This window comes from Onthophagus taurus, chromosome 2, assembly GCF_036711975.1.
Source record: "Onthophagus taurus isolate NC chromosome 2, IU_Otau_3.0, whole genome shotgun sequence".
Classification (NCBI taxonomy): Eukaryota; Metazoa; Arthropoda; class Insecta; order Coleoptera; family Scarabaeidae; genus Onthophagus; species Onthophagus taurus.
The window spans coordinates 24,572,217-24,598,080 of record NC_091967.1 but is presented as its reverse complement, the minus strand read 5'-3'; the positions used below and the strand labels follow the sequence as shown (position 1 = coordinate 24,598,080).

The window sequence follows — 25,864 nt, the reverse complement described above, 5'->3', positions numbered from 1 at the left end:
AAAACTAAACGTGTTTGAGTTATTTTCTAATATTTCTTACTTTACTTTTCAACTTTTTCTCTTTAATTTAAATTACGATTAAAATAACTTCTTAAAAATAAAATATTACTAATTAATTATTATTTTTAAACAATCTAATTGCTGCGCATGCACTTAACGTGTAATGTTTTCCCGCGTGGTGGCGTTTCATTTAGAGTTACTTTTTTTGACACAATTCAGATACAAGGTTGTTTTTTTAACTTTTTAACAACAACAAAAAGATAAAAAGGGTAGTTCCGGGTCTTCTAAAAACATTATTATGTGAGCCATGTTATCTTCAAAGGCTGATGTAAGTGTTTTACTGAATGGGACCCAAACAAACAAAGTCGCGGTGTACGAAGGGATCGAAAATATCCTGAAACGGACAACTTTAACCTCCAAGAACTTGGAGAGTTTGATGCAATTCTTCAAAAAAGTACTAAGTGATGGAAACGACGATGATAAAGAAGAGTTATTAAGAAGATGGGTGAAATTCTCAAAAAATTCGAAGTGGTTATGTGTTGAATTAATACAAGAAATTTGTAATGGTGTTTGGAATGAAAGTATTGTTAAAGAGATTGTAGGTTCTTTAATTGTTTATCAGACCTTGAATTTGGGAGAATGTTTTACACAAATTAACAACGACCAGTTATGTCGCAAGGTAAAAATTTAATTTTTTTAATAATTTTTGTTAATTTTTTTAAATTTTAGATTATTGAAACTCTTATTCAAATATCACCATCGATTCCATTAAAACCCTACTTAAATTTTATTCATATAATTACCATAAGGAGCATATTTGACACAAAGGATGACTCAACTCATGCTCTTCTGCGTTTATTCGTTTTAAGGGTTATAAAATCAGTTGAGTTTGGCTTAGAGGCCTGTGATGAACAAATAAGAAATCATGTTCTTGACAATTTCAAAAATATCTATATAATGATTATTGAAGATCTAAGAAAATCAAACAATAGGATATGGTATGATCTTTGCATGTTCACATTGAAATATTTTGGGAAATTGATGCATAACGAAATTGGGTTGTTAAATGCTCTGTTGAGTAATATTGAATATGGATTCAAAAGCAAAATTGTTGAAGATAAAATTTTATCTTTTGAATGTTGGAAGGTAAGAATAAAATATTTTATTTTCTCTTTGTTTATAAAGGTGTCAAAAAAGGTAAAAAAAACAAACAAAAAAATTGATATTCACTATAAACTGGAAAAGAGGTTTGAAAAAATATAATAATAATAAAAAAAATAGTTATGTGTTCATCAAGAAAAAAAATAGTAATATTTGTCTATAGTTACATAACAAAAAACACTTTTATATAAAATAATGCTTACTTCAACAATATGCTGGAACATTAAATTGTACAAAGTGTAACACACTTTTAGGTCAATACCCTCAATAATAGTTGCTTACATACTGTTTATAGTATTTAATGACAAATAATTTTAATATTGAAATAGATGCAAGTGTCTTAGAATAAGTAACATACAGTCATTAATAACATAGGGCAACACTGATTCTATGGCGTGGGAATTATTACTAAATTTTAGGTAATTTTGGTCTGCTGAATACGAAAATACTGTTAAACTTTGATATAAAAGTCCATTATATAGAAATTATTGTTTCCTTTTTGTTTAAATCCTGTTTGTAAATGCGTTAACATAAATCCCATTCTCTTGTTTCATTTATATGTTACATATAATTATGTCTAAGACCAATTCCAATTTATTATTAATATAAAAATATTTATTAAAATACGTTTTTGTACACTCACATTCTAAAGCAATACATAGTAATATGTTTTAGATATTGAAGTGCTTGTGCTTGGTAATCCTTCAAATAATCAAGTTTTGTTTACACTTTCGCCGTTTTTTATAATTAGCTCCCTAAACCTATGAAAATGTATGTAATACAGTTGCATTTCTTTCTGATCTGATGGTTAATAATTTTATTTCTGGCCTTGTTTCATCTTTCTCGCTATCCTCCCTAAAAAAAAAGATATTTTGCAGGAATTAAACAAATTTTTGATTTGTATTCATAAAAGGTTCATAAAAAAATAATTGAGATATTGAACTAACAAGGGAAGTAACACAACTGTGGCACGCTGATTTTGATGAAATTTGTTACAGCCATAGAATGGACCAAAATAAAGCTTACGTATTTTTTGATACGTGCAGTAAAAGGCCCTGAGCCGAGTTTTAGGGGTTGAAAGTTTGGGGAAAAAGTACATTTTCGCTTATATTTCGAAAACGAAAAGTGCTATCAAAGGTTGGTAAATTGAAACTGATATTCATTTTTAATAAGCTTTCATTTGATGTATCATACATATACCATAGGGTGAAAAAGGGCGAACTACCCTTATTTTCTCGGGGTTTATTTAAAAACCACTGTATCGATTCTGATGGCGTTAAATATACTTGTAGTGCATTCAAAAATATTAGTTAAGTGTTTTTTTTCATTCGTCGTAGATCAACCCCAGCGATGTTACGAGGGTTAACATGTAACTACTTTTCGTAAGAATGATGTGGTAAAACTGTCAGGTATTGGTCCATTCTATGGCTGTACCAAATTTCATCAAAATCGGCGTGCCACAGTTGTGTTACTTCCTTTGTAAGATGTATTTCAGATGGAGTAGACATTTTACATTCCTAGTTCTGTCTGTTCTGCCTCGTTCATTCTTGTAATAAGGATGTCCAGCAAGTTTGATTCTTGGTTTTTGTGTTTAGCGAATGTCGATGTGTACCTCCATTGTCGAGGTCACACTCTCGTCCATCTCACCGCATCTTGTACTTCCAGATCTCTGATAATGTTTACATTTTGTACTCTCTCTCGGATTGTAATGCCTTTTATACTTTGTAAAGTTCTCATTTCTGTAATCGTTATTATGGCTTTTGTGGGCTGTTTCAGCTCTAGTCCCGATTTTTAAAAAATATCTATTTTGATGAAATAGTTCCGATTTTACAAGAAATGTTATATTTATTGATAAAAAGCATACATAAAAATGGTTGTAAAACAGACAACTTTAGATACATCAAAAAACGGCTACGTAGTTTTGAAAATCCGTTGAAACACGTGGGAGTTATGCACACAGATTGTAAAAATATAGTTTTCAGAAAAAGACGTTTATCAATACGAAAAATTATACATTTTCTTTTGAAATCCCTAATCAACAATTCCTGCACCGTACATTTATCGTTCCTAAAGGTTATTTTCTTCTACTGCAGCTGATCTGTCTGACAATAAGCTTCTACAAGCTTCTTTAGCTTCATCGGTCATGGACCTCGCAGCGTGGGCAATGCAACGTGAGTCCGCTTCATGGCAAAACCCAAACCACGATCTGCCGATTGTTAATTTTAGTACTTGCATTGTATCCTTAATGCTTGTAAGACATTCACTAAAATTATAAGCAGCAATATCGGACGAAATGCTAACCACTTTCTTGCTTTCTAACCACTATGAACCGTTTTTGGTACCATAGACTGTAACAGAGAGTTGTAACTTTTATTACTGTTATTATATAATTTTTTTTAACAACAAGGTCGAAATACCTAGATGTATAATCGACTTAAAAGAAAACAGGTAGCAGGTTATAGGTAACTGGGAATTTTCGACTAGTAGGTGCGTTACAAAAATTAAATTTTCACACAGAAAACCGCAAATTTTTTCAGTCTTAGGATTCTCACTCTAGATTCTAGACCATCTAAAATATACTTTAAACAAAAAAAACCTTTTTTTAATCCCAAAGATAGCTTAAACGTGATTTCTTGTTGTATAATACGTACAATTAAGCTATTACCATCGATTTGGCCTTTTCTGGCACGTTATTTTCGTATTAAATTTATCAACTGTCTTTAAAAATAAATCTGTACATACGTTGTAGATCGCTCTCGTTCTCTACTGTTAGCATGAGAAGTTTCGGCTCTTCAAATGATCTGGAGATCAAGATCTTTACGCAAAATTCGTATTAAGATACGTTTAAGAGATTCTCAATTTCTCGTAAATATCACCATGTTAAAAATTTTTGCTGACGTTTTAATGTTACCAAATTATGAAATCATGAATTCGTGCGTTCCTATTAAAATAAAAAATTGTTATGTTCCTATTGAAAACCCATGTTATCTATAGTCAGTAATAAAAGTTATTGTACATGATTGGTAAAGCTAAATTCTGACTCGGATTACCCATGCTTTAGTGAATTTTTTGTGTGGCTAAAATAATTAACCCAGTAACTGCAGCACCTCGTCATAAATTATTTAAAATTGCATAATTGTATTTATACATCAAATAGTTTCCTTTTCTAACTTATTTTTAATCTTTGTAATAGTAGATAGTGATCGCTATTAATTCCCAGTCTTTGTCTTACTTTTGTATCTAGAACATTGTAACATTTTCTAATAGAGCTAATAAATATGAATCCAATGATACCTCGTAGTCAATGGCAGAGCTAAAAAGTGTAACATTTAAAGAACCTCTTTAACTTTTCGAAAGATAGTCGTCTTACTTTCATTGTTTTCAGATTCTCCCCAATATCTTCCATCCACCTCTTTCTTGGTCTGCCCTTCATTCTCCTGCCTGTTGGTTTCCAGTAAAGTACCCTTTTTATAGTTCGGTTATAATAACTAGCATATACGCATTACATGCCCTAGCCACTCTATTCTACAACTTTTTATGAATTTGACGATATCAGGGTCTTTTTTATTTTATTTTTTTCTCAAGTGGGTGCAGAAACAAGTCGAACCCAATAATACTGTACCACAAACGACCAGTTGTTTATAAGTTAATTAGTTTACAATAATAATGACAAATTAATAATAACGGTGCAAAAGGGAATTAAAAAGAAAGAAAACTAAGACTAATTGAGTCTTCTCTTAAGCTATTTAGTTCCTAATTCATTCTTATTCTCCATGTGCCATCATTATTTTACATTGGGCCATAAATTCAATACTTTTCTTTCGCATATTCTTAGGCTTTTCTCGTCACATTGTGCTTATAATGCTCTTATACATATACTTTCAACTTTGAACCTTAGTAAAATTTTAGATTCTATTAGTTTTCTGTACGCCTGAAAGCATTGATTTCCTCCACAATTCTCGCTTGTACGTTGCTGATGGTGTGGTGAAAATGGTTTATTTTAGAGCCTAGGTATGAGAATTCTTCTACTAGCTCGAAGTGTAGGTTTTGTTGTCTTTGATGACTGATTTTCTGTCCATCTGCCTGTATTTTGTTTTATGTTCGATGATTAATAAACCTCTAAATTCTTTGGTTCACTTTCAATGATAGGGCTTTTTTTTGCCACATCGTCTACATTGGCGAGTATTTGGGTACTTTTAGAGCTATGTAACTTAGTTTGGTGGTCTTTCTGTTTGATGCTTCTAGTACCAGATCGAACAATATGGCAGATAGCGCATCTCCTTGTCTGTCATCAGTGATGATATGGAGTGTCGCTGTATGCTTGGGTCCAGTACAAATTTTGTAGACTGATATTATATTCATACGTTTTTTCCTGTATTTATCTAATGATGAATACATGATTTGTTGTCGAGCAATTTGGGCGAAACCCACATTGATATTTACCAAATATTTCTTTTGTGTAATTAGTTAGCTTATTGTGTATCACGCCTGATAGAATTTTATAAATAACGTTAAGTAACGCTATGGGTCTATAGTTAGAGCATTCCAGTTTGTCCGCTTTTTTATCTATTCGTTGTATGACGCCCTTAGACCATTCCTCCGGCATCTTTTGGTGTATCCAGATATTGTTAATTACATTGTGAATCCTTTATTTCATCGTTATTTCATCTGATCCTGGTGTCAACAACGATGCACGTTGTTGTTTGTGTTTCCCAACGATATCTCTGGATATTGGCTCTTTTCCAAGTTTTGCATTAACGTCTCCTACTGTGATTATGGCATCTTGTTTTGGTATATCATCGCATACAGATTAGAGTGTTCCTAAAATTTTTCCACCATGTCTTCCTCAAGGTGCATATTCTATAAGAGATACCATAAAGCCCACCTCGCGGGCGCCCTTTCGATGTTGACATTTTGAGACAGGGTGAACTTAGATTTTTTTATTGATCTGATCCTTTCCATCTAATCTCTTGCAAAGACAAGATTTCTATACCATATCTTTCTATCTCTTTAGCAACACTGTTCATGCTTCCAGCTTGCAGCAGAGTGCGCACGTTGTATGTTCTACAACCAGTTTATTCATGTTCCTTTTTCTTATCCTGACTCCTTTCCATATGGATAGTTCGGATATCTTTTCGGAATTCTTTCGAACGTGGATTTTTTCCTATTATTAACTCTACGTCCAATGCCCAACTTGGAGAGCCGGGAACTCTTTTGTCAGGGTTACCATTCTTTAGCGGATCTTTGGTGGCTACTCAAAAGCATCGGAAATTCGGTTTTCACGTCTCTCATTTACAATATGCCTTACAACTATTATACACCATGCGTGCCACGTGCCAGAGGTCACGCATCAAGGACGTGAAGTAGGATTTGTTAGAGCTGCTTTCAATTTCTCGAAAATCTTACTAATTCAGTCTCATGAGCATTTCTCAGTTTTGATTGTAACTACATCGCCTCTGAGACTCATTATCAACAATCGACCTCCATATTAAATATATTAAATAGATTTAAGAAACGGATCTGTTATGGTGTGGGGACTATAACTACGTATTTAGTTTGCAGCTTATTTTTTATCAGAATTATATTGAAAAAATTGCTGTACAATTTGATCATGTAAACAATTAAATGTTCCAACAAAACCATGGCACAATGTACAGCATAAGTAGTTCTCGAATGGATTTTGTATATTTTACCGAAACAGCTGCAATCTTCAACACAATCACCAGATATGAACCCTATAGAACACGTGTTAGGTTAATTAGAAAATGTTATTTGAAACCATAACATTAGTTATAAACTAATTATATTGAAATAGTTGTATCAATCCATATTTATCATATTCATATTTATTTTTTAAGGTATTAATTGAAGTTGCAAGTTTAGACCGCAATTATTTGTGTAGCAGTAAACAATTAAGACTCTTAATAAAACCATTAAAAGTAAAACTATCCCGCAACGATTTAGTAACGCATAAAAGGCTTGAAGTGTGGTTATACCTCTTAACAGCTTTACAAGAAAATTCATTACAATGTTTAGAGGAGTTTATGGTTTTTTGCTTTGAATCGGAAACATCGATTGTCAAGGATGTTTGGCTGCAGAGAACGGAAGTTTTTATGAATATTATCGGTACCTATTACAATTAACTTTGCTATTAACCGTTTGTTATTTGGACTCAAAACGGTTAATATTTTTAATGTTAATATTTGATTTTAAATACATTTTAGGTCATTGCGAGGCGGGCGACTGTTGTATTTCACCCAGAACTTTTATGCTAAAGAAACCATTAATCGATGGGCTCAATATTCTTAGGTACAAAAAGGCTGTTTTAAATGCATTAACAATTTGCAGTGAACATATATTAATTTGGGAAGTTAAGACTGGAAGGGAAAAGGTGAATTTTAATGAAATCTTTTAATTATTTATTTTGTTTATGTTGTTATGTTATAGAAAATACGGTGTATGTGGATATCTACTTTAAGAATAATTAGTGCTTTACATAGTTTGGATAAAGAATTAATTTTAAGGGATTTATTTGTTGTCATGACCACTTTTTGGAAAGTAATATTTCATTTTTATTTTCGTTAATATAAAACTTTTACTATACAATTTTTAATTGTAGAAAAATAAAGAAAACCAAGAATATTTCGACGATATTCTCCAACCAATATTTAATATTTTATCTAATTTAGATTCCGAGAGTTTTGATTATTTATTGCTAAATGAAATTATTGTGTTTCCAATGGCACAGCTTATGTTAAATACTCCAGATATTCCAGAATATATGTAAATATTAAAATTTGATGCAAATCTTAATGTTTATTAAAATTTGTTTTAGAGCTCTTTCTTTCGTTAATCTTCTGCGTGGTTTAAAAACAGGGAGTGTATTGGAACACCTCAATAGGTCGTGCGAATTATTAAGATCTTATCTCCAAAATGGAACGCAAGTTCTATCCGCTTATATTTGGCTGGAACTTGCAAACGAAATGTTAAATGTTTGCCGATCGCCGAAAGACAATCAATTTGAGGCTTTCAAAAACAGCTTGAACTTTTTAATGTGTTGGATTTGCGAGTGTCAAATACCGAAGAATTTACAAAAAGTAAATATAAATAAATTACAAATCATCATTAGTAATGTTGTTTTTTAAGATAATTTGTGACAAGTGGATGTCCATTATGACTGAAATTGATGTGATATGCGAGGATTTTAATACTGTAATATTGAGACATTTTCAAAAAATTCTTAAAGATAATCCGAGCTTTGCTTCTAATATTCTTGGATTTATTCCCTTCAGTATAGAAAAAATTAATGAAAAAAGTACTATTAATTATGGTAAGTTTTGTAATTTTATGTTATAAATTTGTGAAAGATTTTTCAATATTTTTTTAGTAACCAAAGTTTTGGATGTTGTCCTGGAAATATTAACAATACCTTGTTTAAATAAAGATAAGGTTCCTCTTGCTTTGCCTATAATTTCAAAGATCTCTGAAAGAATTTTCAAAGAAAGTGATCAAAACCAATATGAATCATTAAGTTTAAAGCTGTATGAATGCTTGGAGTATTTTCTAAAACCTCATCAAGTAAGTATTTTAATGTTTTAAATTTATCTCCAATAAAATATTTGTTTTGAACTAAAGCTAACACTAGATCTAGAACTACAAACATTCGGTTTTAGCAGCTTTAAGGGGGATTCCGATCTAGAACCCCTATTTATTAGGTATCTTCATTAGTGGTGGAACGGATATCCGGCAACTATCCTGTATCCGGCCTATCCGACCATTTTTTAAAATCTTCGTCGATTAAATTTTAAAAATTCGTATAAAATCCATTTCTTGAAATATGAGGTTGAAAATTTCCCAACATGTTAATAAAAGTGTTCTCTTTCCAATGAACCAACCCGTTTTGAAAAATAACTTTTAGTTTTTGAGAAACCAATATTTGAAGTTTTGATAACATTTTCGATGTTGTAATTTTCATCGATAACTTTCAAAATTCGCTATAAAATTCATTTCTTAAAGGATCCTTGTGGAAACATCACCAATTATTAACTAAAGTATCCTCTTTTTAATGCAAAAAGCCGTTTTGAAAAATCACTTTTAGTTCTTGAGAAATACATTTTTGAAATAATCGACAATTTTTTTCGATTTTTTGCAATTTTCGCCGATTAAATTTTAATAATTCGTATAAAATCGATTTCTTGGAATATGAGTATGAAAATATCCCAAAGCGTTAATAAGACTGTCCTCTTTCCAATGAACCAACACGATTTGAAAAAAATAACTTTTAGTTTTTGAGAAAACAATATTTGAAGTTTTGATAAAATTTTCGATATTGCAATTTTCATCGATAATTTTCAAAATTCGCTATAAAATTAATTTCTTGAAGGATCCTTGTGGACATATCACCAATTATTAATTAAAGTATCCTTTTTTTAGAGTTGCTTCGTTAGTTAAATCAGCATTAAAAAAGTTCATTTTGTATCTTGTATCCAAATAAGTTGACATATCTTATCAGCTTTCTTATTAATTTCATTTTTAGTCAAATATCGCAATAATGTGGCAATGTAGGGCATCACTTCAGAAATGCACCAGAAATTATAACCATAATGGCCGGATAAACGGATATCTGGCTGAAAGGGATGCCGAATATCCAGCTTTTCGCAAAATCACTATCTGTTCGATCACTAATCTTCATTAATTTATTAAGGAAAACTGTTTAAGTTATTTATACCAGAGTATATCATACATATTAGTACGCATATTGAGCACCTATAAGGAGTGTTTTTATTTCATTATGGTTCAATATACATTTCTTACAACAACAATGCAGAAACGACAGAAACACGTCATTTTTCAAAGTAACCATGATTACAGCCTTGCTGCTTATCTAAAGCTAATAATCTAATGAGATTCTTAAAATACATGGTACATATCAGGCTAGAATTACCAAAAAAGTGAAAAAGGAAACAAAATGGCGCTAATTTGAAGATTGCATTTGGTTTATTTGCGTACTTTTTACATCTTAAAGGGTGCTGTAGATCCAATAAAAACAAATATTTTGACTTAATTCTAGATCAGACAAAAACTATGTATGTGATCAATGTGTGTATGTACAAAGTTTGAACAATTGAGTCAATAGATTTTGAAGTATCGTCGTGGATAGCAATTATCAAAACGTTGTTTCAAGTAAAACGCGATTGAAGTTTTTATAACTTTTATGTTGTGGAATTTGCTATTGCTGGGCCGAAATTTGCCCTTTTGTCTCTGTGATGCGTTATTTGTGTATTCTCCGAAATCAGGCGAGTGATCGTGCGTTTGCAATTCCGCTTATTGGCCAATTTCTAACACCGCCACATCATTCCTCAGATGAATCATTCCAGATTTATCCATAATCTTCAAAATTGGTATAAATTTATTATGGTAAAAGTTGCACCTTCAAGCGGATTTAACAACTCATTATTATTCTGTGAGTCCGACGAATTTGGCCACTTACATCAACTATCTCAGTCTTCCGGGTAGTTTTGATGTTGTGGTTATTTATCCGTGGAACTTTTATGATAATCTCTCCCTCTCTCATGGCGCTACAGTTCGTCTTCGGGTCTTGGTCTCCTTCAAACTTGCTCTCTACACGTCCCTATCATTTGTGGCCCATCTTTGCACCCCCATCTTCAACAGGTCGCTGACATCCTCCGTCATCCCACCATCTCTTTAGTCTGCCCGTTCTCTTGTTTCTTTGCTTTCTTGAGTTCTTTTGGGGCCCATCCTCTCCACTTGCACTACCCATCGCAATCGTTGGAGCTTGGCGTCATAAGATGGTGGGGGTCTGTATATTTCGAGGCTAAACCTCATCATTCATTCCCTATCAATTCTGACCCCTCCTAGTTTTCTTCTTAAAATTTTTCTTTCAAAGATATCCACGATGTTATTCATCTTCCAGGATCAGGCCGATTGGCCTGATTACCGTTTTGTATAAACGTATTTTTGTATTTGGTAGAAGTCTTTTGTTCGAAATAAATGGTTCATTTTTCTCCTTATTCCGGCCTCTTCACCTTAAATTTGGGTCATATTTACTCTGTCCAACATATTTCGTTGTATATGATGTTTTACTCTTTTCCTTTTTTGTACGATGACTTCTGTTTTTTCCGTGTTAATTTCGAACCAGATCTTCGTTGCTATGTTTTTGAGGTTTGTGTACACTTCCTTGACTGTCTTCAGTGACCTGCATATGTTATAATGCTAGTACGCGTGACTAGGACGATTTCTTTATTAATGTTTGTCTGAGGTTGACAGTTTTTAGTTTTCTTATAAGATATTCCAGGAATATGTTGAAGAGTGTAGGGTCTAGTCCCCCTGCTTCAGGCCCCATTCAGTTTCTGTGGGGTTGGTTAGCTAGTTCTGGACGTGCTCGTATACGTCCATGTGCGTCATGGTGGTTTTGGTTAATTTTATCGTTTGTCTGGTACTCCGAGCTCTGTTTGAATGAGATATAGGTTTTCCTACATACGCAATCATACGTTTGGTGGAAGTTCACGAATACTTGTAATCTGCGCGCAGCAATCCAATGCCTCTGTAGTTTTCACACATCATTTGGCATTCTTTTTGTGTATTGAACATATGATTCTCCTTTTCCAGTCGTTACATGTCGTTTTTTCTACCTTGGGTTTTGCTGCTATAAAGTTCTCTTTTATTTCGATGAGTTGATCATTCAGGTGTTTCGACTTCTTATCTCTTCGGATTTTGTCTGCTTTGCTTCCTCAAGTTGTTTCTTTCTCTTCCTTGTTTGTTTCTGTATGTATCTTCTGTGTTCTCTCATCCACGACGTCTTTATAGTCGTTATTGTATCAAGATTCCTTCCTCTTGTGTCATGACTGCTATTTTTATTTTGATCCAATGGCCTTCTACTGTTGGTGTTTTTGTCCTCTTTCCAGTTTTCCTGTTTTATCAGTAGTGAACACGGAGCGTGTCTGGGCATCCTTATGTTTTTCAAGGTATATTCTCTTACCTGTTATGTTAGTATGCACTCTTCCCAAATTTCTTTGTTTATATTTTCCACAGACTCAACAATATATAACAAAGATAAATGATATAAAATAAAGTAGAATGGACTAAACCTCCCTTTTTAAAGTTTCGGATAAAAGCGAGTAAGATAATCGCTTATATCTTTAGCGTTCCACGTATGCTGCGTAAAAGAATGTACTTTTTACGCTATATTGAATTTAAATTTTTTTTGTTCATCCTCTAGACTGGAATCCCCCTTTAAAAGACGCCGGGCTAAACCCGAATATTTCTAGTTCTAGGTCTAGTGTTAGTTCTAGTGCTAGTATTAGTTCTAGTTTCAGTTCTTACGCAGCGTCAAGTTGTATATTTTTATTGAACTAAAAGTAGATCTAACACTAGATCTAGAACTAGAAACATTCGGGTTTAGCCGTCTTGAAAGACGCACAGCTAAACCCGAATGTTTCTAGTTCTAGGTCTAGTAGTTAGTTCTAGTTTTAGTTCAATTAACACCGTGAAAGCTTTCGTACTTATATATTTTTTTTGTTTAAGATTTACGATGTTTTAAAATTATTTAAACCAATCTTACCAAAGTTATCCCAAAGTGTAAAGAAGCGGATACCCTTAAAGTTATGTACAATTATAAATGATCTCACAACTCATTCCAATTCAGAAGTTGCTCAAAATGCTATCGCATTAATGGCGGATCTTAACAAACAACGTTCACCAACACCTACAACTAACTTTACAACGCCATCAGTTTCTAGTCGAACCGCAAAAATCGCTTCATTGGCTTCAGCAAATCATAAACCATTAAATTTATTCGCACAAACTGTTCAAAACTCACCTGTAACCGTTAAAGGAAGCGTTATTAACAGTATGGGTACACCAAAAAGTGGGCGAAGTTTGAAAATAGCCAATGCTATGCCCACATTTACAAAACCAAACAGTATCAACGACGCAAATAGTCAAGATTTTGTGTATATTGATAGTGAGGTGAAAGTTGATTATTCAAAAATGGTTTCACATCAAAAAGAAGTTTTGAAAAGACGAAAGGAAGATATTCCAGCTTTATACCAAGACTTGAGTCAAAGTCAGCATAGTTATGATTCTCTTAGTCGAAGTAACGATACTTTAAATGTTGAAAATAAAAATGGAAATGACCAAAAAATATCTGAAAGTCAATCAAACGTAATTATTTTAAGTAATGTTGTTTTAAGTCCCGAAATTTTCGAAAAAAAAGTGGATGTATCACCTAAATGCAGTTTTGATAGTCTTGGACATAGTGAAATAAATTATGAAGCTAAGCCAAGTGAATCTGAAAGCTTTTCTTCTACAACAGATCTTTCAAATTTATATATTGATGAAAATAGTATTGACGAAAGTGAAGGTAATGAAGATAAGCTTATTATACAGAATAAAAGCATTCAGAAAATTAAAGGTGATGAAAGAGTAAAACGCAAAAAGCGTGGATATCGACGAAGTGTTTGTAAAGTTATAAAGAATAAAAAAGAACAAGTTATTAAAGAAAAACAAATTGATTCAGATAAAAATGAAATAAGAAAAAGTAACAGAAAATCTTTTAGTTTTGTTCTATCAACTATTAAAACTAGAAGTTCTTCGAGCAAATCTAATGAATCCAATATAACTAAAACACAACATAAAAACGAAATTGATCAAAATAACTCCGTAAATGTAAATGAAGAAAAAAGTTTAAATTTAGATGAAACTGTTTGTAGTATAGATCTTATCGCCCAAATTAATAATCAGTTTAAAGATAATAAAGTTGATGAAGAAAATGAAAAAACGAATCAATTAAACATGGATGTTGTGGAGCCAGAAAAATTGGCTCAATTAGATCCTTCTGAGCAAAGATTAAGAAGGAAACGAAATACTCCAAAAAAGATACTTAATAGAGATAAATCTAATAAATTGAAAGAAAAACATAAAATGTATAAAAGGAAAATAACTCCAACTAAAAGAGACTCTGTAAATATTAATGAAGAAAATGGTTCAAATTTAGATGAAACTGCTTGTAGTGTAGATCTTATCACCCAAATAAATAGTCAGCTTAAAGATAATGAAGAAAATCGAAAAAAGAAAAGGAAAAGGGCAATGAATCAATTAAAAATGGACATTGTTGGGACTGAAAAATTGGGCCAATTGGATCCTTCTAAGCAAAGATTAAGAAGGAAACGAAATTCTCCAAGAAAGGAACTTAAAAGAGATACACCTAATAAATTGAAAGAAAAACATGAAATTTATAAAGATAATATTCAACAAATGACTCCAATAAATGATGAAAATAACAGCGAAAATATCGTTGATACAAAAGAACTGATTGATGAGTTGAAAATGAACGAGGAAAATAAGGAATTAAAAGATAATCCACAAACACAAAACGAAAATGTAATAGAAGATAACAAAAATGTTGATGACATGAATGAAACAAGTTCAAATACATCGTTATTGAATCAATCGAATGTTGTAATTAACGAAGGACACAACGAAGATGTTAACGCAAGTTTTGAACATAATTCGCAAGAAAGTAATGATAAAGTAAAGAAGAGGGGGAAAACAGACTCTGTAAATGTTAATGAAGAAAAAGGTTCAAATTTAGATGAAACTGCTTGTAGTATAGATCTAATCGCCCAAATAAATAATCAGTTAAAAGATAGTAAAGTTAACGAAGAAAATCGAAAAACGAAAAGGGTAATGAATCAATTAAAGATGGACATTGTTGGGATGGAAAAATTGGGTCAATTGGATCCTTCTATGCAAAGATTAAGAAGGAAACGAAATACTCCAAAAAAGGAACTTAAAAGCGATAAACCTAATAAATTGAAAGAAAAACATAAAATTTATAAAGAAAATATTCAACAAATAACTCCAATTAATGATGAAAATAACAGCGAAAATATCGTCGATACAAAAGAACTCATTGATGAGTTGAAAATGAATACTGTTGTCGAGGAAAATAAGGAATTAAAAGAAAATTCACAAACACAAGACGAAAATGAAATAGAAGACACCAAAAATGTTGATGACATGAATGAAACAAGTTCAAATACATCGTTATTGAATCAATCGAATGTTGTAATTGACGAAGAACACAACCAAGATGTTAACACAAGTTTTGAACGTAATTCGCAAGAAAGTAATGGTAAAGTAAAGAAGAGGGAGAAAAGAGACTCCGTAAATGTTAATGAAGAAGAAGGTTCAAATTTAGATGAAACTGCTTGTAGTATAGATCTTATCACCCTAAAAAATAATCAGTTTAAAGATAATAAAGCTAATGAACAAAATCGAATAACGAGAAGGGAAATGGTAATGAATCAATCACGTTCACGAAAGGGCCGATTCATAAAACGCGATCAAATAGTGAAGCGTGATCCACCATTGATGCACGCCAGCGTGAACTTGTTAAATATGGACACGGAAAAATTGGGTCAATTGGATTCTTCTGGGCAAAGATTAAGAAGGAAACGAAATACTCCAAAAAAGCAACTTAAATTTCAACACATAACTCCAATTAACGATGAAAATAACAGCGAAAACATCGTTGATACAGAAGAACTAATTGATGAATTAAAAATGAATACTGTTGCGGAGGAAAATAATAAATTAAAAGAAAACCTACAAACTCAAGATGAAAATGAAATAAAAGACGATAACAAAAATACCGATGAGAATCAATCGAACATTGTAATTGACGAACACAATGATGATATTAACACAAGTTTTAAAAATAATTCTCAAGAAAGTAATGACAAAATAAGTCAGAAGGCGAAAAGAGAAATATCTCGATTGCAAATGAATATAGTAGGGGCGAATAGTTTTGTGGGAGTTACACGAAAAAGAAATAGCAACATGAGAAGTAGTGATCCATTTAAACATCTTATTGGTGTTAAAAAAAGAAGACATTCCGATACAAATATGAATAATAACGATAAAAAGCATAGGAAAAGTAATACAAGTGATTTAAATCATGTTGATGGAAATGACAAAAAAGAAAATGAAACGGACGTCGTACTTAGCGAATGTTTATTGATACAAAGTACTAATAAAAGTAATGAAAATGAAAAAGATGAAATGGCAAAAATTGATGAGGATATCATTGAAAATAGTCAACCTCAAAATGCATCGATGTTTCCCTTCAGTAAATCAGGTATAAAATTAACCAACAGTAGTGTGATTAAAAATGAATCTAATAGTCCAGCATACATAACATTTTTATCTTTGCTACATAACCCAAGTAAAGATAAAAATGCTACTGCATGTTGTGATACTAATTTAATTAATACTGATAAATTACAAATACAAACCCCTCTAGATCAACTTGCAAACGAATCGTCGCAAAATACTTTACTAATTGATTTCCCTGATTCTCCAGAGCTTTCCATTAGTATTGATTTTGTAGCTCCAAATACAAAAATATCTAAGCAAGAATTATCTTTAAAATCAACGAAGTTATCCCCAAAAAGCATCAAAAACAAAATGGAACAAAATACTAATCAATCTCTAAATGCAACGATTATGAACACAAACAAAGTCGATAAAGACAAAGATTCCATTAATAACGATGTTAGAAATGAAGAGAAATCAACAACACCTTCTCTATCAACTATTGCATTACAAAAATGTAATGAATCAAATTTATTTGATCAAAATAATTCTATTAATATTGATAAATTATCTCCAAGCAAACATAATAAGCAAAATATAATAGAATCTAAGAAAATACCTTCAAATGAATCTTTAAAATCGCCATTAATATCAAGTATTTCAAATATTTTGAAACAAATACTAAATAATACTCCACGCGCGGATCTAAATGTACCGATTTCAAAAAATTTGGAATCTATGGAATCAAATAATCTTAATGACACTTTATCATGTGATCCAAATGAATCGATTTCTGTTAGTATTCAAGAAGTGTCACTACCGGTAGAACCCACAAAAATCGAACTAATAAAAACAACACCGAATCCTTTAGGAAATATAACCTTAGATGATTTTCCAACGGGTTTAAATAAAAATGATGAACAAAACTTGCCGGCTTCTCCCATACTTGAAAATAGAAATTCGGAACTTTTGAATAACACCATCGATATTTCTCCAATAAGACTTGACGACGAAGGTTTGAAAGAAAATAACGAAACTGGAAATAAAGTTGAATCGGAAATCGTTAGTAACAATTTAGATAATCCTGAAAATTGTAAAGTCCATTCTGATTCTGATTTTAAATTTGAGTTACCCAGCGATATTGCCCACTTCAAATCGGAAGTTGCAAATAATTTTATGAAAGCGCCAAGTGCGAGATCCGCAAAGTTGATGAATTTGTTGCCTCACCAGAGTGTTGTGAATTTGAGAAAATCTCCGAAATCAGTAACGGTTGTTCGAAAACAAAGTGCAAATGTAAGCGGATCACCTACTTCTACAGAAAGAGTGCGAAGAATGATGTTGAATTGTAATGGAAATAAGAATTTGGAGGGCGAGAAAGATAAAGTTAAAAATGAAGAGAAGTACGAAATTGTTCACGTTTTGGAATTTCGAAGAAATATTCCTAGCCCGTTTGCAACGCCAAATAGGAGCATTTTAAAACGAAAAGCTAGCGAAGCTTTAGAATGCGGGTTATCACCAGGTCCAAAAGTAAGTAAAAATATTTAATCTAGTAATTTAGTAAACTTTGTGTAAAACATATTTTTTTCTTCAAACATGTTTAAATACCCATATCATTTGATTTTATTATATTTTTCTTGCAAATGGCATTTCTATCATGATTTTCGCTGACTTTACATGGGGTTATGTAAAGTTGTTTTTGTAATTCGCGACGGTAATGAAAGCTATTACAGTACTCAAACGGGGGCTGTAATGACACTCTTTACGGCATCCGATGCTGTAATGAGATTTTAGTAACATTTTATGGAACCAGTTCAAGTTGGTGACATTGGGTCATTAATTTTTCTAGTTGTCAATGTGACAATTTTTGTCTATGGATGTTTAAACACGTTTTTAGCATCGAATACAAGGTCCACAATGATGAGGACATTGAACATTTTTTTCAGGTGAATACATTTTGTGTTTTGACAGTTTCTAATTGTCAATTCAAATTTCTATTTTCAAGTGTTACGTTGTTACCAACTGCTACATATCTATTTCCCTACATTGTCAAAATTTATTTTATTCTTGAGAAAAAAAAGGATAAAAACGCGAATTACAAAAAATAGTATAAAAAACACGTTTCATAAGACTTAAAGCACTCGTTCATTAAATTCGTGCATTTCAAACGTGTCTTACGAAACTTGTTTTTTAATATACTATTTCACTGGTCGATAGTACCTATTTTATTGACAAAGTAGATTTATTTTGCCAGATTCCTGTTTATCTTCATATACAGCTATGATTCGTAATGGCACTATATAAAAACTTCCGTGATGTTCTCGCCGAGTCATTTCTCATTATTTGAGATAAATAAGTTTTTAACACTTAACGGACGGATCGAATCTGCTCTGTCTTTCCTAGTTTCTGGGGTTCGGGATTTCAAGCGTTGTAGTTTTATTAAGTCAATTATATTTCTTATAATATTTTATAATGGTATTTATTAAAACGTTTAGTGTTTTTTAATCGTATGATGTGCTGTAAAACATTCACCTTTATGAGGTAGAACCTGACAAAAATGACAAACATATCTAGTTTTGCTCATTTTTCCTTTCGAGCTGCATACTTTTTGGGAATATTTTTTCTTCTATGTTCCAACAACTTGCCTAAGAGTGTGCTGCCTCATGTTCCCTGGCAATCTACCTTTTGGATCCACTCTTGGAGTTCTTCTTGTTGGTTGACTATTAGTACCAGTTTCCTTGGAATCAGAATCATTTATTTGCTGATGGGAAATCAAGATCCTTGCTACTTCTTCTATAAAAGTACTGTAACTTATACGTGTTTCTGTATAATTTCTTACAAGTTGCAGTAGGCATCATGAATTGAGGATATCATACGAACTTCCCTCTTATCTTTCCATATTTGTAGTAAGATATCACCTATTCGCCGGTATATAGTTTCACACGTTTTTTTTTTTAATATTTTGATTTAACTCACAATTCTAAAGAAAGGCCTCGATTTCGACGAATAGTTCCACAAACTCTCTTTGTAAGAAGGCGTTCTGCTATATGTACGCTATTCTAAAAGTTATCTCAGTACAAATGATGCAAAACATCTAAACAAGGATCTAATAAAGAAAATATGGTATTCTCGAAGGTATTCCCTTCAGCTGAGTAAATTCGAAAATTAATTATAGTATAAACAGTTTGACTCTCACAAGCTTATAAGTTCTATGAGATTCTCCATGGGATTACACCTTCATTTATTGAAATCTGTTGATTTAGTTTATAAACGGTTTTAAATTTTTCAAGGAAATAATTTTTTGGTTCTATTTTATAAAGTCCGGTGGAGTTTTCATTTAAAAATGATTTATCATTAAAATGCCAAAACTGTAAGATTTGCAGAAATCGATCTCTACTCATTACTTTTGATAAAATAGGCATTTCTTCCAAAGGATTGTTTGACCAGTAATCTTTCGAAGTATTTTTCACAGTATTAAAAGTATAATTCCCATACATTTTGACGAACCTTGGTATTTGTGTTTGGTTTATGCATAATACAAATTGCTTTGCTCTGCCATCATTGCAAACAAATCATCTTTTATAAATAATCCAACGCATTCAGATACACTTTGGATTACTGGATATTTGTTGTACATCAGTCGAACCAAGAAAAGGTTCTTGAGACATGAATTTGTCTTGAGGTGCCAATTTATCTCTATTTAAATCTTTATCATCAAATTCACTCTCCGAAGAAGGAAGAAGGTATTATATCATATTCCAAAAAGGCGTTTTTTTTCATCAAAAAACTTAATACTGTGTTAGTTTTTATGCACGTTTGTTTCATCTTGCCAAATGCAAAATAATATTTCTCGTTGAACTCCGCACAACAAATCTAAAACGGTTTATGTCCTACGCCGTTATGTCGAAAACGGCTGTGTGGATTTCATCGCGAATTTGACCAAAATATGTCAAATAATTGCTGTTATCACTTTTTCAAAGTCATGTCTCTCTAACTTTTTTAGTGATTTAAGTGAATTATAAATTAAAAAGAAACATAAGCCCTGTGGGAAGAAGAGAGTTCTCTCCAATCGGAAAAGATGGTACTAGTCAAGGTCTATAGAACATAAGGTTACCTAATTCCCTATGCCTCTGTAGTATCTTAAGCGGCCCATACACGACGAATCTTGCAGCGTCGCATGCAGCGACGCCAAGAGTCGAGCCGCATGAAGCATCGTGTGTAGGGAAGCGCCAGGACTCATGCGACGGCATCGGCAGCGGCGACGGCGACGGATTCAAGACCGTGGCAGGCTCCGGCGCCTTGCAAGAGTCAACGTGTATGGGATTGCGACGTGCATACGACACCGAAAGTATCGCTTTAGTTTATTTCCAACGTCCATCGAAATGGCATCGTTCACCGAAAAAGATTTTTGGAAAAATGTATAAACCTCTATAGAATGTACCCATGTTTATGGGACTCAAAATCAAAAAATTACATCAACAGAAACTGAAAAAATACCGCCATAAATGAGCTTGTAAAATTGTCTGGCAGTATTTAGCTTTCTGCCAGCAATATTTAATTTTCTACAAGCAGTATTAGTATTCTGGAACCAATTTGTAGTCTATTGATAGCAGTACCTAGCCTTATATAAACAATATCTATCTTTTTAAGCAGTTTCTAGTATTGCATAGGTAGTATTTATCTTCCGCAAGGAATTTTTGATCGTCTATAGGAAGTATTTAGTCTTCTGCAAGCAGTATTAGTATTCTGGAACCAATTCTTTGGCTATTGGTAGCAGTACCTAGCCTTTCATAAACAATATCTATCTTCTGCAAACAGTTTCTAGTATTGTATAGGTAGCATTTGTCTTCCGCAAGGAGTTTTTAGCCTTTTGCTGGTAGTATTTAGTCTTCTACAAGTAGTATTGGTATTCTGCAACCAATTTGTAGTCTATTGGTAGCAGTACTTAGGTTTCTATAGACAATATCTATCTTTTTAAGCAGTTTCTAGTATTGTATAGGTAGTATTTGTCCTCTATAGGAAGTATTTAGTCTTCTGCAAGTAGTATTGGTATTCTGCACCCAATTTCTTGGCTATTGTCTGGCCAGATATGCATTGGTATAGGTCCGTCGATTAAAGAAGTGCGGCACGACGCCACAAGAGTCTACGTGTGTAGGCCGTTAAAATCCGTCGCATGCGACGACTCTTGCGGCGGCTCTGGTGGCACCGCCGCAAGAGTCATCGTGTATGGGCCGCTTTACATATTATTACCCCGCAGATTGACGTCACTGGTTCTATACAGTTAGAGTAAAAGATAGCCTATACGTGCCTATACTGTGGTACAGTCTATATAAAATATTTAAACCTCGCATCGTGTTGTGTTGTTCATAGAACCAGCTACGTCACTGACCCACCTTGTCCCTCAGAGGAGGAGAATCGGCATTGGGTAACCTTATGTTCTATAGACTTTGGGTACTAGTGTGTATTCCAGAGACAGGAAGACAGGGCGCTTTTATTTCTTTATGTAGGTAAGATAAATACGCGACTTCCTGTCTGGAACGCAAAATCTTTTCGACTTGGACGGAACCCCTTTCTCCCCGCAGGGTTGTTTTCTGTTTCTTTTTAATTTATAATTCGTTTAAATCACCCTAAAAAAATTAACGATAAACGTAATTATTTTACATATTTTGGTTAAAACCGGCGACCTACTAAATTGCGATTTTTCGCGAAACTATATGGAATATAGAAAAAATAAAGTATACTCCTCATGAAGAACTCACCACCTGTTCAAAATTGAACAGAAATTGAATTTTCGTCAGATAGTTTTTGAGAAAAAAATTGCAAAGTGGACAAAGTTCATCGTAAAAAATCGGGTGCTTTTTCATTTAACTCGCGATAAAAAAAACCGCGGATCCGAACATTTTTAAATTAACATATATATTATGTTACGTAGGAATATTAAGTTTTTCGTTCATGTTTTTTATCGAGCGGTTTCGAAGATATCGACCTTTAAAGTGAGGGCCCTTGACTTTTGACACGGATAGTAGATGTACATTGTATTTTCTATCGTTGTCTATCGTGCTATCTCAGTTTCTAAACTCCGTCTCTTTCACGGGTTGATAAAAATTTAATTTAGAAGTTAAACGATTTGTTATAATTTTTGTAAATAGGTCATATAAATGCGATAGGAAGGATATAGGCCTGTAATTTTCGATATTCGAAAAGGGATAGCACCCCTCTTCTTGAAGAAGTATTATCTTGGAACTGCACCATTTTGTTAAAATTTTATCACCATGGAGATCACGTAGAGTTTCACCTCCAAGTTTTAACATTTCTTTAGTAACTTGATCTTCTCATGGGCATCTGTTATTCTTCATCTGTTCTAACGTTACGTTTATTTCATATTAATCATTTTCGTCTTCACTTGTTACACTGATTGTGAGTAAAAAAAGTATATAGAATCCTTCTTCAATTAGAACGAATGTCGCTTTTAAATTTTTGTTTTAATATTTATTATCTTTTTTTGGTTCCGACTCTATTGCCAATACCTTCATGATGATTTGATTGATAATAAATACTAATTTACTTCATTATTATTATTGTAGCGTAAACGAGTGAACTTTAGCGATCCTCCAATAACGGCAGAAAAAATGTATTACAAAGATGAAGCGGAAGATATGAAATCGGAAAATGATTCGTGTTTGTCCGAATTGAATCAAAGAAAATCAACACCCATTTACCCTCCATTAATAAACTGTCCAAACGATATAAAAGAAGTATTAAAGCAAATAAATGAAGATAGTAATTTCTACGACAACTTTCTTTCGTTAAAATTAAGTACGGTCGGTGATTTGGCGAAATTAACTTCGACTCAAGTGAATCAAATGGAGTTTCTGAGTAATCCTAAAGTATCGACGATTATCAGCGCTTTGAGTGCCTTCGCGGACAAGTATAATTCTAAGGAAAAATTGGAAGAACAAGTTGAAAGTTCGATGGTTCCTTCTGAAGATCCTAGTTTACCTGTTAATGGAGATACTGAAAATAACGTAAGTCTTTTTTGTTGTTTTAATTGAATATTGCTTTAAAGAATTTTGTTTTGATTTCGCAGGCTTTACTTGTTTCGCCTTTTGAACGGTTAAAAAGGGCGAATACGGACATATCAGATATGTGGCAAAATTTAATGAACATTTGTACTAGACAAGAGTTAATGTTAATATCTGAAGGCTTGCAGGAATATTTGGAGACCATCTAAATGCGTGCGTTTTCGTAGTTTCTATCATACTTATTTCCACATGATTTAATTTTAAACGTTTTTTGAAATAATTCACGGTTTGTTAATTTTTTCATATATGTTCATTTTTATTTACAATGATCATATAGTAAATATTAACTTCCATGATTAATAAAACATGTTTACTTTGTGGTTGTCCAATAGTTAGTACGTTTTATGCTTTATAAGCAATATAAGTAAAATAAAAAAGTATTTATAATAACAAAACTTTTTTTAAACTAAATTTTTAGTTCAATCCTTTAAATACAATTCCAATCAAATTATCTTATGATTTGTAATAAACCGACCGATCAGCTCACTGGTGTGTATGATTTTTTCTCTTAACCCGGTGAGGCTTACTTTTGAACTTATTTTATAATAGCTTTGTTCGTTGGGACTGCTCTACTTACACTAAGCAGTTTAGTGCAGATGTTGTGTGTTCGTTGGGAATAGTGTAGTTTAGTGCAGTTGCGCTCATACTGTTCGTTTGGCCATGGGCAGTATAATTTCGTGAAGTCGGTGCAAGTTGGTGCAAATTTTGTTGAACCTGGTTTTGGTTAAGTTCAACAAGTGCAGTGTAATTCAGTGTAACTAAAATGGCTGAATATTTGGAAGCGTGTTTTGTAATAAATGAAGATAGAGATAAAATCATCGAAAAGAATTGTTATTTGATTGTTGTAGGTGTAAGCTAATATTTGTTGTATTAGAGAACAGAGTGCATTCAATGCCAGTAGAGGCAGTAGGAAATGGACTAGAATGTTATAGTTTTGAAGATGGGCGTATTAAGAAATAATGATTAAGAGAATAAGGAATATGAAAAAATGGATTGGGATGATGCCAAAACAAAATTATTGCTGCATCTCAATAAAGAAAAACAAACTTTAGTTGAAGAACGAAAAATAAAAACTTTAAAGAAAACGTGGAATTTGATAAGCGATACGAAAGAAGATATTTTAGCAAAGCGTCACTCTATACAACTCATTTGTACCTTAGGGAGCTCGACAATGGGGAATATCGATGATATGGGAAAACCAGATTATGCAATAGAAAAATGCATAGAAGATTTCTATAGATGTTTCGGTTCCTGAGCCGAAAGATGCTTTACACCAACAGTAACAGAACCTCCAATCAATTTAACTGACCAAGTGGTAATTTAAGAAATACAAACTCCATCCTAGGACAAAAATCGAAATTGCACCATGGCTGGAGAATTAAGTAAATTAAGACAATTGCAAGAAGAAATGTTTAAATTTAAAAACAAAATGAGGAAAGAAAATTTAAACAAAGGCAGGAGTTAATCAGCAGGAGGAATAAATGAAAACTATTTCGCTGACAATGTCCTGTTCGTTCATTTCAAATATTATACATTTTCTTGATAAAAACCTGTTCGTTGCGACCACGCTTTACACACTTTTCTAATCTGCACTCAGTTGACATAACTTTGCTTACACTTAATTGCACTATGACGTCATACTAGTGCCATGTCGTGCAGAGTAGGGAAGACCCAACGAACAAAGCTAATGAATATAGTTTTTCAATTTAATATTAAGAATTGAAAATCAATTTAATAAAATCTTATTAAAAAGATTAATAAAAGTTTGACCATTTTTGCGTGGACGAAATTTTTACCTAATTTGTAGAAAAGCAAATAACAATGTTAATAACAAAAAAATTACGAAATTTTTCGGAAATTCCTAGAAACAGCTTAAAGAGGTTGTTTATTTGGAATAACATTATTTAATTTTTATGCCAAGAGATTGTTTTGTAGTAAATTGTAACAAATGCCTGAAGAAAATAAGACAAAAATTACGTTTTGGGGAATTATTGTTTCTTTTCCTAAGGTGTAATTTTGATGTGCTTTTATTTCTTTGGTTCAGTTTACGTGTGATTTTCCTAGAGTTGATATTGAAATTGTGCAACCACTCATAGTTCAAAATGCATTAGGACAAATGTAGGTTCTTAATGATTCTTAGTAGTGCTCAGTATTGTTCCAAGGTCTTAATCCTTTGGAAAGCTTGTCCGCCTTTTCATTGCCCTCATTGTGTCTGCCCTAGCGAGTTCTTTCAGATTGCTGGTACACTCTCTGAAAATGTTTATTTGAAGCATCGGTGTATCAGGCAAGGACTCCTCTTGTAAGTTGAGACTCACGCTTCGTCCAATCATCCCTGCTTCTAAATATGACATTATACGGCTGGTTGAAATTATATACTGTCGGTATAAGGTCCGTTTTAATTTCAATCAAGAGGTTTAGATATGGGTCTTTGAGGATTTCGAGATGTCTTCTGAGGTTACCCTGCATCAACTTGAATGAAGAGCATGTCTACAGTGATAAGGCACTTA

The 25,864-nt window shown here is 32.6% G+C and overlaps 1 protein-coding gene across 3 annotated transcripts; it reads left to right on the top strand.

Moving 5' to 3' along the window:
- Positions 1–192: 192 nt before the first annotated feature.
- LOC111419127 (homeobox-like protein HDP1) lies at positions 193–23,752 on the top strand. Of its 3 annotated transcripts, none has more exons than XM_023051895.2 (13): positions 193–679; positions 730–1,146; positions 7,020–7,287; positions 7,386–7,552; positions 7,609–7,719; positions 7,781–7,944; positions 7,997–8,258; positions 8,308–8,491; positions 8,549–8,739; positions 12,706–16,321; positions 16,574–17,805; positions 22,860–23,300; positions 23,363–23,752. In XM_023051895.2, exons 1-13 carry the CDS (start codon positions 308–310, stop codon positions 23,504–23,506), a joined length of 7,569 nt encoding a protein of 2,522 aa, XP_022907663.2. In that variant the 5' UTR covers positions 193–307; the 3' UTR covers positions 23,507–23,752. The 3 variants fall into 3 exon arrangements, with proteins under 3 accessions (XP_022907663.2, XP_022907662.2, XP_022907661.2); XM_023051894.2 differs by having other exon boundaries at positions 16,487–17,805; XM_023051893.2 differs by having other exon boundaries at positions 12,706–17,805.
- The last annotated feature ends 2,112 nt before the right edge of the window (positions 23,753–25,864 follow it).

Bases quoted from the DNA above. Each gene is read 5' to 3' on its own strand.
- LOC111419127 (XM_023051893.2), top strand. From the start codon at position 308: ATGTTATCTTCAAAGGCTGATGTAAGTGTTTTACTGAATGGGACCCAA. The intron at 7,720-7,780 runs GTAATATTTCAT...TTTTAATTGTAG, and splicing joins TCATGACCACTTTTTGGAAA to AAAAATAAAGAAAACCAAGA. The intron at 7,945-7,996 runs GTAAATATTAAA...AATTTGTTTTAG, and splicing joins CCAGATATTCCAGAATATAT to AGCTCTTTCTTTCGTTAATC.